General features: G+C 35.7%; 1 protein-coding gene across 5 annotated transcripts in view; it reads left to right on the forward strand.

The window, feature by feature from the left end:
* Nucleotides 1-20516, forward strand: part of SRBD1 (S1 RNA binding domain 1) — a 123230-nt gene that overhangs the window by 14280 nt on the left and 88434 nt on the right. For all 5 annotated transcript variants that reach the window (XM_030268992.4, XM_030268994.4, XM_030268993.4 and 2 more), the window contains 7 exons: nucleotides 131-227; nucleotides 1386-1521; nucleotides 6391-6494; nucleotides 11330-11437; nucleotides 17467-17624; nucleotides 18764-18854; nucleotides 19893-20000. In XM_030268992.4, the coding sequence (XP_030124852.4) occupies nucleotides 131-227; nucleotides 1386-1521; nucleotides 6391-6494; nucleotides 11330-11437; nucleotides 17467-17624; nucleotides 18764-18854; nucleotides 19893-20000 (802 nt within the window). The remainder of the gene's footprint in view (nucleotides 1-130; nucleotides 228-1385; nucleotides 1522-6390; nucleotides 6495-11329; nucleotides 11438-17466; nucleotides 17625-18763; nucleotides 18855-19892; nucleotides 20001-20516) is intronic.

Consider the following 20516-nt stretch of genomic DNA (forward strand, 5'->3'; position numbering starts at 1 on the left):
TTTCCTTTCAGCTTCCATATATTTTCTTAGTACTTGAGCAGCTGTGTAAAGTAATTTTATTAGTTTTTTCTGTAATTATTAACTGTATATTATAGTGACTGCATACTCTGTAATTATTTTTTCTTCTAAGGGCTTGCAAATATCCAGGAAGTTGAGGCTGGAGTGCAGCATATTTTAGCAGACATCTTTGCTAAAGATAAAGATACACTGGATTTTATCAGGAAATTGTAAGTTTTGTTCTTCCTTTCTAAATTTTCTTGCTTACATGGTAAAATGCAGTCTCCTAGTGGCAGATACAGGATTTTTCTTAATGATGTGAAAACTGTGTTCCTGTAAAATGGATTTAGGGCCATTCCAGTGTATGTTCATTAGTCCTTTTGGCTGTCAGTGCAGTAGAGATCTGCTGTGAGATGGCATGGTGCTGTAACTCTGAAAGAATGACAAACTCTGCCCTGTGTGTGGCAGATCTCTCTTGCAGTTAGTGACCCATGAGAGAGTTTTCCTTCTTTGTGCTTTCTTCAGGCTATATTCAGAAGTGAATCTGGTTAAGCTGTTGCTCCAGTAGCTGACTTGACACCAGTCAGTGTAACAAACAAGTGTGCAGTGATGGTTGATTTTGGCATTGGTAGCCAATAAGGCAAACAAATACGACTGTTTTTAAAGCAGGATTTACTGATCCTTTAATTTTGTTAGCTGAATTTAAGTTTTCTTACATTACCTGACTTCAGTGTTGTCATGTCTGGGGAATTGATGTGACAGGGCAATAGTCACTTGTTATTTTATTTGGTCTTCTCTGTGCCATCTGGGGCAGAGAAGAGAGTTATCAGAGAACATGCACCACCTTAGGAACATGCAGAGTTGCTTTGAATCAGCAATAATTTCAGTGAAGGAGGTTGTTTAGTAAGGGATGCGTTGTCACTACCTCACTGTCACTTTTGTTATTTTGACCACTGGAAGTTCCATAGTTGAATACTCAGTGCTTTACAGAGGAATCCTATTCATCTGAAGTGTGTTGTATGTATGATAATCACAAGGTGTGTTCAGGATTGACTGCCAGTTTTTTTTGCAACTTCCCAAAATTTGTTATGTGGATTTTAACCCATATCTGAGGTGCAGATGGTGGCTTTTGAGTTTGCATTCCCTTGAGGAGGAGGGCTGTGAGCAGCTTTTTCTGCTTGAATGTCTTCTCTTGGTATATTATGGTCAGTACACATTATGTCACCTCAGCATGAAGTTAGATGATCCAGTTCTGTAGGTAATTACAGTTAACATCACTTGTAATTGAGCAGACTCCAAGCTTAATTTTTATTTGATCTATGCAGTAATGACTTGTTACAAGCTTCATGCTAAAATACCTTATAAATATCTGATTTTCTCCTGTTCAGGTGCCATCAAAGGTACATTTCCATCCAGTCAACTTTGGCAAAAGTATCGTCCAAAAATGGAAATGAAAAAGACATAGATAAATTCCAACTGTACCATGAGTTTTCTTGTAATATAAAGAATATTCAGCATCATCAGGTAAAACTTGTTATTTAAATGTTTTTTTTCTTAGAATTTTAACTGTAGTAAATGTTGCTTTGTTTTTGAGTTGTGTTGCTTAAAACTAATTCTAGAGATTGTTTCTTTACAGTTATCACAGGTATTAGAGGCTTTCAAATTCTTGAAATGCAGAAATAAGCTCTTGATCTCTGTTTTAAGAAATGGAGCAAAGGACTGCTATTTAGTACCCCAAAAATGGGTTTGTTTTGCAAAGCATAATTTTTTTCTTTTGTGGAGCATCTTTGGTTATCCTAAACCTCAAGCTTAGACTTATATAACTGGATAAAGAAAGGAGGGCTGAAGCAAACCTACTAGCTGATGGCTTGTCAGCTAGGCTACCTCTGTTACTGAAGTTCAAAAGGAATGTGATGCACTCAATACAACTGTCAAGATCTCTGCACTAATTCACAACTAATCACCAAGTGACTTGTCTCTTGTTTTATTTACAATCACCTAGTTTAAAAAAACAAAAAACAAACCTAGCAAAAACTAATTAAAAAAACAAATGAGAATCCCAAACAAAAAACAAACCATAATATCATAGAAGACAGACCACTTAGATGCTTCTAACCAGAAATGTCCTTTTCCTTTAGAAGGCTCTGATATGCTCTCATTTTTATTCTGCTTTCCATTTGAAACCAGTGCATTTTGAATTAATAAAGGATTAATTTATTACAGAAATTCACAACATGGAGAGGCTAATTTTTAAGCTGTTTTTCCCCTTTCCAATGTGAAAGGTGTTCGGTGAAAGACTAAATAGCTACTGTTGATTTCAATAGGCTGCTCTTGAAGAGGTACCTGTAGTTTTTCTCTTTGTAATAAGTAGTAACATTTACTGTACTTATATTGATAGTTTTTGGTGAAAGGTTGCTTTTAGAGGGTCAACGAAAGTTGATAGAGCAATGTAAATACATGTTGTAAGTGTTTTCCTGGGATGATGGTATGATTTAGTTCTTGTCCGAGGCATCTTTTTTTTTTTTACTTAAGGAAAACTTAGCTACAGCTACAGTGAGGGCTAAAAACTCTATTTCCCAAACCCAGTGAGCACTTTATGTGGTTGCACTGTTTTATCTAGGATGTGCCCTAATTTGTCTGTTTGATGTTACGATTAGCTTGATCTGCTTTGGTTGATTCTTCCCTGCTGCTAAAGTGAATACCTCTTTCTTTACCCATTTTGGCTCTTCAGAGAAATAATAAGCACTGATTTTGCAGTTGCAAGTCCTGTAATCATGGAATGGTTTTGCACACTTATGTGCTGCTTTTTATCTGTATATTTCTCCTATCAACCATTCTAATACATTGTATATTTCTGTAGTGTGAATTGTAGAAGTCTGAGCTACTTGTGCTGCTTCAGTGAGGGATCAAGGTGTGACAGGGCCCTCTGTACTAGCTGAGCAAAAAATGTATTTTATGATAGTTTCTGACATGTGAAATTTGCTGTATTGTAAATATACTGTAACTTTTCATTTCTGTTTTTGGTTCTTGGGTTCTTTCTTATTTTTTCAGTTTGTCTTTCTCCCTTTTGTATTTTGATACTGAAATAAGGAGAAAGATTTTTTTTTTTTTTTCCTTTATGTGCCATTTGTTCATTAAGCTTAAACCCTGGTATTGTACTTTGGAAAGTCTTTCTCATCATCATTTTCTTTGTTACTTGACCTTATTCCCCTACTGATGCAAATTGCCATTTTTAATGTCTTCTTTTTCTTGGGTTACGACCATCCTTTTCAATACCTAAAAGTCTATTTTTTCTTCATCTAAGACTGTGAAGAGGTAGTTCATTTGTGCATTTAAGAACTGGTAAAATATATTTTTTAAGAAGAGAGTTCAAGATGCCATCAAGAGAAGAATTCTCTACTTTGGCTCAAGATTATTAAAATAAGCTTATACCTGAAAAAGATATAGGAAAGCCTGAACCTCAGAGTGATTTGTATAATTTACTAATCCCCAAGAACTTTAGATTAAATAGGTGTGTTTGAAGAACAATTGTAAAACTTAGTGCTTTGAAGACCTTCTCTACTGCTATCATGACTGCATACAGACAAGTGTTCTGAATGCCTTTAGGTAGAGACAAAAGTCAGCTTTAAATCACCTGTTTTCAGAGTTGCAAATGCAAGATTCCATGAAATTCCACACTAAAACTTGTCATCACCTGAGTATGGAAGTAAAAGTGATCTTAAAGACCTGGGTGCAACCCTAACTGTACTCTGGCTTAGATGTGAGTACAGGCGGTGCACAGTAGCCTGGCATGTTACCTGTAGGAGAACAAGCTGTGCCTCTGTGACCAAAGCCCTGGCAGCTGAGAGTCTGCCTTGCAGCACATGTTGCAGTGAGTTTAAGTGCTGTGCAGCAAGCTGTGCTGCAGCTTGGTTCTGCTGTAGGTTTGGGTTACTTCCTGTGCCACTGTCATTTTGTCTGCTGAGACACGTCATTTTGTCTTCTTTGGGTCCTGAAGTAATCAGGATTGGTGTGGAGTCAGGTTGTTTGAAAAGTTAAAATGCTAAAACTGTAATGAGCAAAAAATTTTGTTTTAGTCAGCTTTAAAAGCTGACTCCAGATTTTGACATGGTCAGATACCCCATGGGTATTTGCAGCTGGAACGTTTTGCTAGCAGGGGGTTCAGTCACAGCTTCTTCCTTTGGCAGCAAAGAGAACCTGACTGGACTCTCTTAGGACATAGCTGAGAAGCAATACCAGCACTGTCATAACTAAGGAAAAAAAATCAAGAGTTTGAGTTTTTGACTAATTGTAAACAGTTCAGTGTTTGTGTACGCCTTGGGGTTGCTTTCCTGTATTTGGAGATGACTGAAATAGTGAGAGGAAAAGAATTAATGAATAAAGTGTAGCATTTGAAGCAAGTGCTCTATTTTTAATCTCATACTTAAAAAGGAATTGAAAATTAAAGTCCTTGGCAAAGTATACAGAACTTACTCTGAGTTTAAGTCAATATGCAGCATATAAGAGAGCTGTGCAAAATGAAGCATGTTGTGTTTTTAGGATAAACAGAATGAGGTTTGATGAATCTTGTGACTGGATCATATTGTTGTTCTTGCTTTCTCTGAAAAATGTATGTTGTTTCTAACAGCCCTTGCCCTGGATCTGTTCCAATCTCATATAAAAACAGTCTTTTTCCAGAATTGAAGACTGCTTTGTGACTAGAATAGCCAGATTTTAACCTGTTACTTAAAAAACCAAACTAAACAAAAAGAGCTTTATTATATTAGAGGGAGAAATTGAGTAATTCTGTTCTTAACTGAGAATTTATTGGATGATAATTCTTCTCTGAATGCATCACTTAGAACAGGTTACGCAGATTGTTTGAGAATAAAAAATATAAATAATATTAGTGACTGCATTTACAGCTGGTTTAAGTTCAGGTGACTGCCACATTCTGCAGATGGAGTGCCAGGAAACAGAATGTGATGCAAATACTGACCCTGCTGACAGCATGCTGAATGATGACATTAAAATTCTATCACATATATTCTCTGTTGTGAGCATCACTTTGATTTCATTTTAACTTGACATTTAGCTTTCTCTCTTTTTAAAAAGTAAAGTCAGAATAAACGTGAAAGCATTTGATTTGTTAAAATGTGTCTTTCTAATTTCTACGTGGAAACATTTGCTTTGGCAGTCAAGGTACCAGATGCTATAATATTTCACATGCAATCTTTATTATTAGCTTTGTTGTTCAATGATATGTCAGGCCTGGTATGTCACAGGAGCAGTAAGGCTGAGGAATATAAATTGGTACTATGTCCTGGAGTCATTTTAAACCATTGTATTTAACATATGTGACATGTCTGAGTTAGCTAGTGATTGAATTAAAGTTCATGATTGACACAGAATGCTCTGTTGTGACAGTGCTCAGGGCCGGCTACATACAGCAACATGTGTAGTCATACAGGAATGTCAGCTTCAAGCAGGTTTCTTTTTTTTGGTATTATTCTACTTTAAAATACTTTGGAAGAAAAAATGAAATCTAAAGGTGTGCATTTTATTTGCTTCTGATTATTATTCTGTTTCTAAAATCTGCTGGTCACCGAGTTTTCTTAGTGTTAAGGTGAATATTCAGTGTCTCCATAGTGAGATTAGACTAGGAGTTATCCATCATAATCCTTCAGGATCTACCACTTGTGATGTGATTCTGGTTTTAAATGTAGAGTCATAGTTTTCCATTTAAAATTGAACTCTCTGTGCAGGTAGCATTTATGCAACCAAATTTAGCTTTAGGTCATGACTGTGGAGTTAAGTACACAAGACTCTGTCAGAAGTACGTGCATATGGTTTAAGGCTGGAGTGTTACTGTAAAGAGTGCATGTTTACATCCTTTTCTGCTGTTTGTGAATTAGGCATGAATAACTAAATTAATCTTTCAAATTAAGATGAGCACCTTTGTTTTTCAAGTTGTGATTCGCAATTAATTTAAAATATGGATTGATAATGGGAAGAAAAACTGGAATCTGAAGCACAGAAGTAACTTTTTCTGTTTCTGATGTCTAGTTCTGTTTGGAATCAGTCTTTGATTAATTTAGTGAGTTTTAATTTTGGTTATTAAATAAGATTATTCCACCACCAAAATTCATGCTGTCTTGCATTATAAGTGTGTTTAAGATTAAACTGGATCCTAAGATTGCAGATTCCAGGAAAAATATTATGCCATGGCATAATTTAATCTGTGTTTAAATTGTGGATGTTATCTGTACGTGCTAGTACTTTCTGAACTGATTTACTGTACCACCATCCTGATTTGCTGCAGAATGTCAAGCAAGTGCGTACACAAATGTTGATAAGTTTATCTTTTGGATATTTTGTGTGTCATCTGTCTCTGCCATTTATGTTTGCACTTAGATTCTGGCCATTAACCGAGGGGAAAATCTGAAGATCCTGACAGTGAAGGTCAACATTCCTGACGGGGTGAAGAATGAATTCTGTTGGTGGTGTGTCAATGAAAGGTCTGCATGGATACATAGTCTTACAGAAATCTCTTTTTCTGCATTTCAGCTGCATACTGAAGTGTATCTCATATGTCTTGTTACATTAAGAGAACAAATTAAACAAATATTTATTAGATTAGATGAAATTAGCAAGTGGATAATTCTTACTCTGTATTTCCAACTGCTGTAGCATTATGCTGAAAAGATCATGCCTTGGGCTTTATTTGCAAGTTCTGGCATCCTTCTTCATGCAGTTTTTTTTTGAATTTTTTTTAAACATATGCAAAGGCTGGTGAAATGTCAATATATTTCCAAATTGTAGTCTACATTGCATCCAGTAGCTTTTACTGAAAGGACTTGATAGAATCCAATGGAGCATACTCCAAACTTTGGAGAATACCTTCATATGCCCAATTGCAATGATTAAATAGGGCTATATCAGATTTTAGGTCTGTGAAGTACATAACTTCAAGTTTCACAAGTGTAAGGAATTTCATGTTTAAAAAGAACTTAATGGATTTAACAGAAGAACATAAATATAACTGCTTTCAATGCACAGCTCTCACATATTGTGTGAACCATCTCTTGCGTTTTGATTTCTGTTTAAGTTAGAAAACTGCTGTAAAAACCAGATTCTTTCATTTCTTACTGATTTGTTCATATAAATTGTCTGGGATTTTTAAGCCTGTAGTGAGATGTTTAATCTTGCATAATTTTCAAGGTCTTTTGCAAAAGTTCAGGCTAACTATATGGGTTTTGTGCAATATCTGTTATTTTTTTTTTTGTGGAAACTGTATTTTGATGTCCTCTGTTGGAGAATCTTGTGAGCTAAACAATGCATCTTCCTTGCATGTATAAAAAATTACTTTCTCTTTCTTAGTAGTTTAAGATATTGGGCATTGTTCTGGTGGTGTCTTAGAAATGCCTTCCTTTGCATCCTAAAAATAAATAACCAAAAGGAGGGAAGAAAAATAGGAAGAAATGCACTTTTTAATGTAGAAAACTAAATACAGTGATACTGCTTTAGCATGTATCCTTTTCACAACAAGTCCAAGAAATGGATGTGGAAAAAGTGTTCTGTTTCACTATAGACATTTAATAAGGCTGTTTCCCTCTGAAAAGGAAGAATAAGGCTCTGTAAGTATTAAAATATTTTTTTGGCCAGATACTGTTACTCTTAGATCATATTATGCTATGTAATGTTTTTTGTTTCCAGGAAGGTATCAGGAGTCATAAACACACCTGTTTCTTTCTACTTTTAGTACGTATAACAGAATTTCTGTCCTCCCCTTAAGATGTATATTCTGTAAGCAGAACATAGCTGTCAGTTTTGCTTTTTCTGCATCTATGACAGAATTTGGAAGCACTGCACACCACAGATAATGGAACAGCTTGTCACTGCTACACAAATGAAAGTGGGATATAAATTGAGATATTTTTGGTTGGTTACCCTTTTTTGAGTCATCCTGTGATAAGAATAATATTGACGTTGGAAGTGAATACTTATTAATACTTAGCATTCATAAGGCTATATATGCTTATGGCTTTTTACTATTTAAGGACACTTTTCCACCATTATAAAATTTCTGAAGGAATAGTTTTAGTACATCTTTGTGCATTAACATCAAGGACAGATTCTGATCTTCCTCCTTAGAATTACTATTTGTCAGTTTGATAACACAGTTGTCAATGTGTTATCTGCCCTGCAAACTTTGAAATGGTTGTCCAGGGGTGGAATTTGCATTATTTTCATTGCATTGATTTGCTGGTTAGAGCAGAAGGTTAATAACTTTTTTTTGAGTCAATGGTTTCAAGACTTTGCAAAGGTATTAACTAATTTGCTAGAGGTCACACGCAGAATCAGTTGCAGAACCAGAAATGCCAGTTTGCTACAGAATTTGGCCAGTATTTTAGTCAGAAAACAGTATCACCTACTGCCTAGTGGATTAGTAGCAAATATTCTGAGCTTTTTGTGTTCTTCTGAGACAATTTTTTTAGCATTAAGTGCTCCTGCAGTAGAAAGTGAGTTTGGAAGACAAGAATTCCTTATTGTATTGAGCTCTGTGTAGATGCTGTCTAAGAATATTGTACATTTTTTTGCATGATCAGAATGTTTATTAGCCTGTATAAGCACCTGTTTCCTTGCAGATTGGGCTTGTGTAGAAAACTCAGGAATATCCATATGCCAGGCCCTATGGATTCTATTTTTCCCCAGAAAATGGCATCTCTGTGATTTGACAGTGAACCTGCTTCCATTAACACTAAAACTCTACTGGTCCCAAAGACTTTATTGAGAAATTGAACACAGAAAAATGATCAGTTACAGAGCCAGAGAGGGGCTGCTTAGCTGGCTTTGAGTGTAGGAACAACATGGAGTTGTTCCCAAGTGGAATTGCAGCCTTGAAAATTAAATTTGATGTTTGATGATGTTTTTTCAGTTTCCAGTCAAATTTCTCAGATCTTGTGTAAAGTCCATGGTACAGACCTTAAAGGCTTACTTTGTGGTTACTAACTTGGTACATGTTTTATTTAATGTCTTGGAGGAATACAAAGTTCTGCTGTTTGTTCTTCAGGTCTAACAGCATAGCTGGGTTCTTTCTGGAACAGTTATTAATCAGTATTGGAGGTTCTTAATGTGGGCTCTGTTAATTCTGTTTATATGTAGTTCCACCCTATGGTGTCTCAGTAGTCTAAGCCATTTATGTTTGTTGTGGTCCCTGTTGGGAGCACTAGGACATGGAGAGCTGATGATCAGAGTAAGATGATACTATTTGTATGGAGCTTTTTAAGAATTTCACTTCAAAAGCTAGATCTTGATTAAATAATCAAGAAAAATCAGTTCTCAGAGGGAAGCTTAACTAGTCTGTGATGATCTTTAAAAATATACACACATGATTTTGCTTTGCTTTTTGCAGCAAATGGATTTTTCTCTTCTCTCAAGAAGTATTGAAATTATTAAACTACAGTGTTTGCTACAATTGAACTTCCTGTTTGAATGTTTTCTCATTTGTAGCAACTTCAGAATGTTGCCTAAATTTTTACCTATCTGTAGGCAGGTAATAAAAATACCTGTTGTGATAACCTATTTACAGAGGAAAAGTTTGTTAACTGGCTTGAATGGATGGAAGAGAGGGGGAAACAGCTGCCGAGTTTCCAGATTCATTCTTATTTGTGCTGAGGATGTTTTCTGGGGTGATCATACTTGCACCTGTAAAACCTTACTGTTTATGGAATGTGATGGCAATAAGAGGATTTAAAGCTTTTTCTAGTTTTAAATAGGTATGGAAAGAGTCTCTAGTTACAAATAAGTATGATAGAGCTATTTGCAAAAACTGTTAGCAAAGTGATGAGGTCATGTGGCTAAGCACTGAATTACACCCCCGAATGTTGTAAAAATGAGTGGGGAGCTTAATTCTGCTCCCATGTCTGTCTGCTCAATGCAGGTATGCAATCACATATTTCTCAACTATTATATGCACAGACACTTAGAAAAGCTGCTTCAGGAAGTTGCAGATCCCCTTAGACAACTGAAAAGCTGTCTGAGTAGGAGCAATTTGGAATTCTCAGTATGAGTGGCTGCAAGCAAACAAGATCAAAAGTAAAATTCAGTTCTGTTTTTGCTGCAGCTGGACACATTATGACCTTAGTTCTATGGTCAAAACATTTCAGCATGTTTAAAAAAACCAAGCCATCCAAGCAAAAAACTTAGGAAACTTGCATGGGTATTTTTTAATATATATGAGTATCTCCCATTACAGTTTGGGACCCAGGGATGTTAAGTAATACAATAAGTGAAGAAAACTGAGTGTTATCCATGTTTTTTAAAAGTATTGAAAAACAGCTGGACTTTAATAGAAAATGTCAATAGTATCTCTTTCTGTTTGAATATATCTGGTTGCTTCTCCTTCACCTCAATCTCTTCTCACAGGGTGGACAGTCTCAAATGTTCAAGGACTCACACATATGCACAACACCAACCCACATCTCACCACACGCTCCTTCATGAAACTTTGCCCTCAACAAAAGCATCAGTAGATGAAATATCTAGGAAGCTTTGAGACTGAGGTGTATTTACAGCAAAAATTTGAGTACTTGTCATTATAGTTATATAGTTACTGTGCAGTCTACCTATAAAAGAGTTCAAGGCTTCAAAGAGTTTGGCTTAGAACAAGTTGGAAAACAGTCTTGGTTTTGTTTGGTATTGTTTATTTAATTTTCCCTTTTCCTATATTATTATTTACACTTCAAATATATTAGTAGCAGAAAAATAGAAAAACAGTTTGTAAGTTTTTTGGTTTTTGTGGTTTAAGAACTGCTGCAAAATTAGTAGGAATTCATTTAGAAGTTGAATAGGGATACTCAATGCATTCCAAATGAAATTTGAATTAGGTTTCATTTATTGGCATTAGTTTAGCTCCTTAATCTCCATCTATGCATAGTTGCCTTTTTTCAGTAATTCTGCAGTGACAATCACAGAGGATGTTTAGTCAATTTTAAAGTATTGAGGAATAGCGAACAATGCAACCCTAAAGGTAATATAGAACCAAGTTTTTTGTTCAGTTATAATAAGCTTTGACTTCTCAAAGTGGTGAATGTTTTTTAATTATGTTGTCTTTAAAACATAAACCATAATTGTGTTCTAATACCTAAGACAAGAAAAGATAAGTCTGTCCATTGTGTGGTATTAGAACAAATCATATTTGACTCATTATTTAGTTGCCTAATTATTGTAGTAATTCTGCAGTTTATAGGATTTAACAATGTAGAAGCCTTTCTGGAAAATTCCTTTTTTATCTAGCTATTTGTGTGTGTTCTTAAGATATTTTTTTAATTTTTCTTCCAATCTTTTGCAGATGGAGACCAAAACAATTTTTAAAACCAGAATTTATGAGGCTACTACGGAGTTCTGTAGAGGATGCATATAAACGCCTTATATATCCTCTTCTCTGTAGGGAATTCAGGTAAGCCTGGAATAGATCTGTAGTTTCATATTACTGATTTTTTTTTTTTTTAGCAATTCCCTCCCCAATATTTTGTTAGACTATTATATTTATCTATTTGAAAATATCAGCGTGTTTCTAATCCTCTGTGCTTACAGAAGAAATTAACTATGTAGTCTTGTTTCTATAGATTTACTTTCTGACCCTATCAAATTTAGGCTACAGTAGAGAAGTGATCTTTCTGTGAAGACATTTTACATGTTTATATGCTAGATACTCATACATTTATCTAATAAAGTATAGATACAACTATCATGATAGTTGTAGCTTTATTCCTGTAATAGCATAAACCATGATGTCACTGAATTTTTCAAACCTCTCTTCATGTCACACCAATAGGACTGTCAGTAGCACTGTTCTGTCTCACTCTTTTACCTGTGAAATAGAACTCAGCCAAGTATTGTTCGGGTTGGAAGCACCCCTGGTGTTTGCCAGCTTCATTTTGTGGCAAACTAATTAGTCATAGTGTTAGTCTATTAGTGTTAGTTAGTATTTTGTGTGTATTGTGATGTCTCTAGAGAAGTCAGTGAACTTATTCATGGTGATACTGTAGTAATGATGTTATTGGATATAATGTCATTTGTTAAGATCTGTAATATTGTTCCAAATTTAAAGGAAATATAAAACTTAGTATCAAATTAGCATTAATTAAATAAGGCATATTGTGGTGTAGTATAAGAGTTTACCTAAAGGAAATTATTGAATATGTCAATTTAGAGTGTTATCTTCTAATAGCTAACAGTACTTATGGTGGGATTCTTCAATACCAGAGAAGCTCCTCAAAACATAGCATCCTTCATTCTAGCAAGGCTATCTGATATGTGACCTAAATGTTAATGCTTTTTTTGAGGTAGTTCAAAATGAAATATATCAGAGACCCTGTTTCTTGGACCAGAAATGTTGAAACTACTTGTATCAAAATGACATGCTATCTAGTACCTAAAATCAGCAACCACATGGTAAAATGTTTCTTCTGTACTTTCCTGGCTGTGCATTTGAGTTTGAATTGGAGTTGTTTTCCTGACACCTTTTCATGAACATCATTGCAAGAATGATCTGTGTTCTACCTCTCTGAAAAAAACCATCAGCTCAAGATTTTAATGGCATGTTTTTTCGGTGGCTTTTGAGCTTCTTCACTATAGTATGTTGTGTTTGCTTATTGCTTTGCAAGCAAGATTGCTTCACCTTTTTGATTAGTGAGCCTAGTTTTTTGTTACTTAGAATCTCACAGATTTCTAAAAATACTGAGTTCACTTACTATTTTGTGACTGCAATACATGTAGCTACTGTAGGGGAGGCACTGTGTCTATTGTGGTCAAAATGGTGAACACCTCATGGTGGAGAGTTCAATTGTTGGCTTCTGTCACATGGGAGTGAAAATAGTTGTCATTCCTAGCCATCTCTACAATCAAACTCTTTTAAAATAAAGAAAAAATACTTTTTAGTGGGTTTTGGTTTTAAAAGAACTAAACAACCTGACATATAGGAGTGCTTCAAGGCTCTTTTATTGTGTTTTTATTCAGTGGTTTGTACCACGAGATTGTTGTAGTCTGTGTTGTGTGTAATGCTTTGAGAACTGCTGGAGCAGTAGGTTACTCCAGGTTTTCTGTTCTATTAATCAAAAGAGGAAATAAAGCTTCCTTCCCTACTACTTATTGTATGTAGCACACAAGTAATAAATGAGAAGAATATGAAGTTTGCTGCTGGTGCCTGAGGGGATGTCTGCTTAGGTTTTACTCTTTATGATGATGTTAGATGATTGGTGGAGTTTGGATAGGAAAATTTGAAACTTCTCCTACAGAGAGGAACTCAAAGCACCTTATAGTATTCTGGTCCCTGACAACTTAACCCTTATCCTCCTCCTATTTTCTTTCTGGATACACCAGGACTGTTTTTTTCCAACTCTTGCAAAGGGCTGCTAAAGTATTCAATACCTCCTTTTAGCATTAATATTTCCAACCCACCTCATGCTGTTCTTTTTTCTTTTTATTATCATTAAATGTTGGAACAGAAAGTTTCCAAGAATGTATTGAAATTGCTGGTGCTTCTAGTGATCAGAAGAAGAATGAAACTTGCCAGCAAGATGATTACCTTATTTATTGTTTAATTTCCTTTCTTCCATTCTGTCAGATATCATTTCTTGTATCTGGTATAATAATGTCCACTGTTGATTTTGGCTTTTTCAAATACATTTTATCTTGTCGCAGTACTACATGGAATGATTCCATCAGGGTTTTATGCAACTGATGTGGCATGGACATATTTTTTAATGGATAATCCTTTCATTATTTTCCATGCTTTCTTGCAGAATGCTTTCTCTCCTCTGTCTTCAGGGACACAAACATTTCTCTGTATATCTTGTTTCACACCTGAAGCTAGTTTGCAGATATTTTTCCACAGAAATGATTGCATCTCAGACTGTAATTGGGAGTGTGGAATTTTAAATCTCGGTTTAAATACAGAATCTTATAACATTGAATATAGAAATTAATAGATCATTATTAGGTTATTTGCTTTTATTACAATACACCTGTTAGTGATATACAGTCTGAGTGTGTTGTAAACTTCAAGGGAGTGTTTTGGAGTCCTGACTTGATTATTTTTTCATAAAGTAGGAACTGAAGATTTTTGAGGTTTATTTGTTTGGGGTTTCTTTTTCCAAAATAGCCATTTTGCTTGTGTTTAGAAAGGAGGACTACTCTTTGCCTTTGATCTCTGCCATATTAACAAGAACTGTTGTAAATTGGAAAGGTATGAAGCCTTATATCTTGCCATTTGGATGAAGCCAGTAATACACTGAAAAGGAGAAAGGTATTATATTGTTTTGGGTAGCTTGATGGGTTTTTTTCCTAAAGTATCAAATGATTATACCAGGCTTGAAATTAAGGGCCACTGCTTCGGACAGTTGATCATGTAATTGATACAAGTGTTGAGTAAGAGACAGAGAAAAAAGAGATGTCTATATCTGAAATTTAAAAACACAGGATATTACATAATAGAGAGGATATTCCCCCTACATACCTGGCAATTTCAGTAACATTTCCTGTTGCTGTAAAAGTTGCTGTATACCCATGCCAATTTTAAACATTATTTCCATAAGGCTGACATAACTAATAGCATGTATTTAGGGGCAGTTTTAATTCCTACACAAGTCTCCCTTCTTAGATGGACTGACAGGAATTTGCAGTGTGGGAGGACTTGGCCTTGTGGGCAGCTGGAACCCTGTTTCCATGGGATAGGTGGAAAGATAGAACTTGGCCTGTCTTTGTACAAAGCCTTTGGTCCAAGGGCATTCCATTCCATTGTCTACAAGCCACTTTTAATCTTAATTTGCATGCATGGGTGACTGGTTGATTCTCTGTTATGTGTGTATACAGCAGATCCATACTTCTCTGAGTTTGTGGTATTTGCTTTTGTTTTCTCTGGTCTCTCATAAGTGGCATCTAATTGTTCTGTCTCTGGACTCCCCCTAGAAGCAGCTTGTTCTGTGATTTAGATTTTTTTTTTTTTGATTAGAGAAGGGAGAAATTGGAGGAAGATGCTGTAATACTGAATCATCAAAAAATGGAATGGCAACTGAAATGCAGTGGAAAATGAGCATAAAATTATACTTTCAAGGGGAAGTAGTTATCTTTTCGTAAGTAAAATTATTAGCTCTGAGCTATCCTGCCACGGGAGAGGGGCTGTGGCACCGTGGAAGGTAGCTTCACATGAGTGTTAAGTGCTCAGAAGATGAGATTATTTAGTTAAGAAGTAAAGACAAAGAATCATTTATTTATTTGGCCTGTATTTGGAATATTGTTGTTCATTTTGGTCCACTCACATGGGGAGGGGGTGTAAGAAGTAAGAAATTCACGTGAACTGGAAAAGGCCCAGTGAAGGGGAATAAGGAGTTAAATAATTTCTCTGGAAAGAAAAAAAAAAAATTGCTATACTATGACTTCAACTTGGAAAAAGGAGGACTTAGAGAAAAATTATTTGTGAAGAGTGGAACAAGGTTTCTAGGGATAAATTTTTACTCCCCTCCAGTGCAAGGCTTAGGGGAGCATAATAAAAAAATATCAGTTACCAACCAAAAGGTGACAGCTATTTACACATTTTGTGATGGACCTGCAAAACTCACTGCCAACAGACTCTGTGGATGAAAGAAATTTATCTGACTTCAGGAGGAGGTTGGATAGTGGAGCAAGAGTTCTAAAGACACAAGTCATGCCAAGCCCAGGAAATACTCTGGAAGCAGTTGTAGGCTAGGACAAGATTATGGGACAGATGCTGGTGCTGCTCCATCAGCTGCTTAGGTAACTGCTTGGAGATAGACTTGGGGACAGAATACTGGAATAGAGGGACAATTTCGCTGAACTGGTGCAGCCATTCACACGTTTGGTGGTGATACAGAGTGTCTGCTCTTTGCTGAAGGTCCATTTGAACTGCTAAGGAGCCTTATAATGCATGTATGCCCTTCACCATCTCTCTTTGAATTGTGTCTGTGATAGTCTCATCTACCTGATACAGAAACAAAGAACACATGGGAAAAAGGGAGCCTTTTGCTGTTGCACATTTCCCTAGGAAATGTTCCATCAGTAATGTGTGAAAGAGGACCTAGACCTCTCTGTGGACTACTTTACAAATGAGAGACAATGAAGATTTATTAGTTCTTTCTGTACCACTGTGTGATGAGCTAGCTGACTGGTTGGATTCTGGGCAAATTCAAGTCAGGCTTTTGAGTTCTTCCGCAACCAAAACCAGCTTCATATTCCATCATGTGAAATAGCCTTTACAAGGGTTCTCTTTGAAATATTTGTAGTGTACTTGTGCTGTGCATTGATTGACCTGAACAACTTGAATAATTTTCCCTATTCCATTCTGATAGGGTTGGTTAACTGTAATGCAGTTTTTTCCATTCTGTAGAAATAAACCAAGATAGTAGACTTTTTTCAGCAATAGGTAAAAAGAAAAGGAGAATAAGGGCACTGCCTTTTGTCTCCCTAATTATTTGAGTTACTGACAATGTAATGCATAGGCAAGTGATCATGAGTACCTGCAAAAGAAAAAGAAATCAGACGTGATAAATATTTTTGTACCCATTACTCTTTCAGTTGTTCGGTTTTTGTTTTTTTTTTTAAGTGCCATACCATGATGAAAATACTTGTCCTTGTCAGTCATTGTCTTGCTGGCCACATCTGACAAGTAAGACATTTTGAATCTTTTACATTTTAACTCAACAAGACTAATTAATTTTCTTGTGATACTCTGCAGTAAGTGTTTGTGCTTCAAGTAATCTAAGTCAACCCTTACTGCACTACCTCACTTCTTTCTGTTGAAGAACATAACTTGGAAAAGAAAGGGAACATTGTGGTCCCAGCAGCTTTACAGTTTGTTCTGAGGAATCAGAATACCCTCCTAGAAAAAGCTCAAGTCTTCACACTTCTTTGATATCTGTTAAATGAAGCAATCCAAAGACAAATGCCTCATGAATCATGGTGTGTTAGCAATTAATTGGAGGGACCCTTCCAGTTTCTTTCTGGTACCTCTCAGTGTAAACCACCATCCTTTTTTGCTGGATTGTGATTTTTCTCTAGAACTCTGAAATTATGATGAGTTTGATCCACGCCTCCTTCAAATCCACTTTTCTTTACATTTAGCATCAGCTTTTAAAGGAAGCTGTTCTTTGCTCAAAATTATGAGTTGATGTTTGAATGGTAGTTGGTGGGTGTATGTTCTTACAAGTGTTTCTCTTGTACTTTTTATATTGACTGACGTTCGTAGAACAAGAATGAGATGATATATAGTGGATTCTTTTGAAAAAGGTGTCAACAACTTAATTTGAATTGTAACATTTAATTAAAGATGATGGAAAAACATTTAATTAAAGATGATGGAAACATGATTGGAAAAAGCCTTACAACTTTGGAGCAACTAATAAGTGTATTTGAAAGTTAATTGAAAGAAAAATATTTGGGATTTTTTTCTTTTGTTTCTATCCTTCTAAGATCCAAGTTGACATCAGATGCAGAGAAAGAGTCTGTGATGATGTTTGGGAGAAATCTCCGTCAGCTGCTTCTGACCAGCCCCGTGAGGGGCCGTGCTTTGATGGGAGTAGATCCTGGCTACAAACATGGCTGCAAGTTGGCAATAATTTCACCAACCAGTAAGTTTCAATTCCAAACATTTTTTGAAGTAAGTTTCAATTCCAAACATTTTTGATAAAAATATATTAATTTAGAGTAAAGAGAGTTTCAAAACCTACTTTTTTATAAAATTATTTTTTGCAAAGCTTTTAGTGCTTTCCACAGATCCTGTTATATAAATTCCTTTCTTCAGCTAGCTTAAGGTTAAATTTCTGGCACCTGGATTTCAGTGACTTCTTTGGTGTTATTACTGCTCTCTTAAATAGAATTTAAAATGCCTTCTGCCTTCCTCAATACTGATTGAAATTATTGTACCTCTCAGTAGTCAGCAAAGAGAACACCTGGCATTTTTATTGTTTAACAAAGAATTTGAATTTAAATACTTTCTATAATATTGCTTTTCTCATGTCTAGTGTCTTGGACATCTGGACACTTTTTCAGCCCTTTTTGTTTAGTAGTGTGTCTGTTTAATGTAAGAAGTCAGAAACATTGAAAAACTTCTTAGTTCACATATAGAACAGAGCCTTTCCACTTCATCCTGTTCAGGGGATACACACCTTTAGGTGAAAACTATTTATGTGAAAACTATTTTCTTTTTATTTTGTTGTTGCTTTTTGCTTGAGACTATCCACCCAAGGAGAATGTAAAGAAAAGCGTGTTCTTTAGAAGTCAATAAAGGTGGGGTAAATGATTGAGCTTTCATTGCACCATTAGCTATGATACTGGTTAATACAGTTCTTTCCAAATGTGATAGATGGGATGATGACAAGTCGTGTGTTGCAAGTCCTTAGATTTTCTAGTTTCCATCACTCTTACTGAATTTCTAAATTGTACTACACTAGAACAAATATTTTATTGTAAATTGCTCCTTTTCTCTGTGATATAATACATTATATTTGCCAATAGGTTTAGTTGTTCAGTACCTGTTAGGTGAATATGTCTGCAGGGAGCTACAAATGTATTGACTTGTTTTTCCGTTGCCAAAACATTCTTGTCCTATGCCAACATATATTTCTTCTAAATGGGTGTAAAGATAACAGGAAAGATGACTGATTGAGAAGCTTTCTTTGTGAATCATCAAATTAGCTTCAGTAGTTCTGCAGGATATAGCCTTTGGACCTTTGTGGATTTAATCAAATGGCTTTGCCTTTTGTTCTAGGTCAGATACTCCATACTGATGTAGTTTACTTGCATTCTGGTCAAGGATTTCGTGAAGCTGAGAAGATAAAGAGGCTTCTGCTACAGTACAAGTATGTAAATAAACTTCCATTTATTGTTCTTTCTTACCTAACAAAATTAAGATCTTCACTATAGAAATACTTGATTTTGAGTGCAATAAGAATTCTACTGATGTAACTGTAGTCTAATTAGTCTAATTCAGAGCTTGCTTTTTCTTTTGTGCTTGTGCTTTTGGAGTACATATATGTTAGAAGCACATCAAATCAAGCCATGGCTATGAGTAAGGCTGTGTGCTATGATTGTATCCCCATAAAACTATTAATCCATTTATTTTGGGGAATAGAAATTGTCATTCAGCTAAGAAATAAGTTTAGCCTTCTTCTTCCTAGCCCCCACAACCCCCAAATCACTCATCAGTCTTTCCCTGTTCCAAAAGTCACATTAGGTTTTGGTAGAGTTTTGTCAAGCAAAGGAAATCCTGCAAAGGTAGCTCTCCAGATGGAATTACAAGCAGGGGCAGCATGATTGGAAGTTTGTGTCCAACTGTCTGTGGGCAGACATCTGATCTACTGAGTCAGCTGCTGAATTACTACAGCATACAGTCCAGTTTGTCTATAAGCATTAGATTTGCTTTAAACAAGGTGGTTTGGTGGCTGACTGGCTGTGCTGTGGGGAATGAGAGGGAATGACCTTGCAAGCTGTTGGAAACTATGATATTCCCATTAAGGAATTAAGATGCTGATTGCTTTGGCTTCTGCTCTTTTTCATGACTCATACCAGATGAGGGAAATACGAGGTGAAAGTGTTTGAGGACTATAAATAACCTTCCATTTATTCATATAAAGTATCATTTTTTGATTTTCTGCTTATATTACCATTGTACAATCCCATTACAAATAAGTGAAAATTTTTGATTCATCTCATGAACTGTCTTATTGAAAACCTGTTAAACACAACATGATGCTTCTAGGAATGTTTTCTCATTACATCTGGGCCTTGTGTCATCTAAAATCAGATGTATTGGTCACTGTGGTGGATTGAATACTATGCTTGAGCAGGCATAAAAGAATATTTGAGAATAATTATTGTTTTTTTTAACCCGCACAAAGCTGCAGCACTGTTGTGATTGGCAATGGCACGGCCTGCAGAGAAACAGAAGCTTACTTTGCTGACTTAATTATGAAGAAATATTTTGCACCGCTGGATGTTGTTTACTGGTAGGATCCCTTTGCTGGGATATTATTCATTTGTTCAGCATGTTTTAACCTAACAGGTAGTTTTAGAGGTAATTTTCGAAGTATTTCTTTTTGCTGCCTTGTCTGCATTCGAGTCAAGCTTGACCCAACGTTCTAGCCAAAGAAAATTAGCTGTAGCTCTTTGAAGCATGACAGTAGTTATCCTGAGCCAGTAAGAGAGACTCACTGAAGCATTTTATTTTTTCTTCCTGAGGTTCACTCTCTTGCTGTTGGCATTGTAACAAAGTATGCGAGAATAGCAACACTAACTAAGAAGGACCCATTTGGCATTGTGTATTTATTTTTTGATACATGAGGTTTAACTGCACGTGATAAAGCTTCTGTTGTCTGACTGCAGTATGGAATGCTTGGTAATCCTATGGGAATTAAATGATCTGGAAACAAATACTGTGTTAATACCAAGTGAAGAGTAGTGAATATATTTATCCTTTTCAGACTTCAAATTTTATCCATTAGTTTGTTGAATTTGAACTAAAG

This window comes from Taeniopygia guttata, chromosome 3, assembly GCF_048771995.1.
Source record: "Taeniopygia guttata chromosome 3, bTaeGut7.mat, whole genome shotgun sequence".
In the NCBI taxonomy this organism is placed as follows: Eukaryota; Metazoa; Chordata; class Aves; order Passeriformes; family Estrildidae; genus Taeniopygia; species Taeniopygia guttata.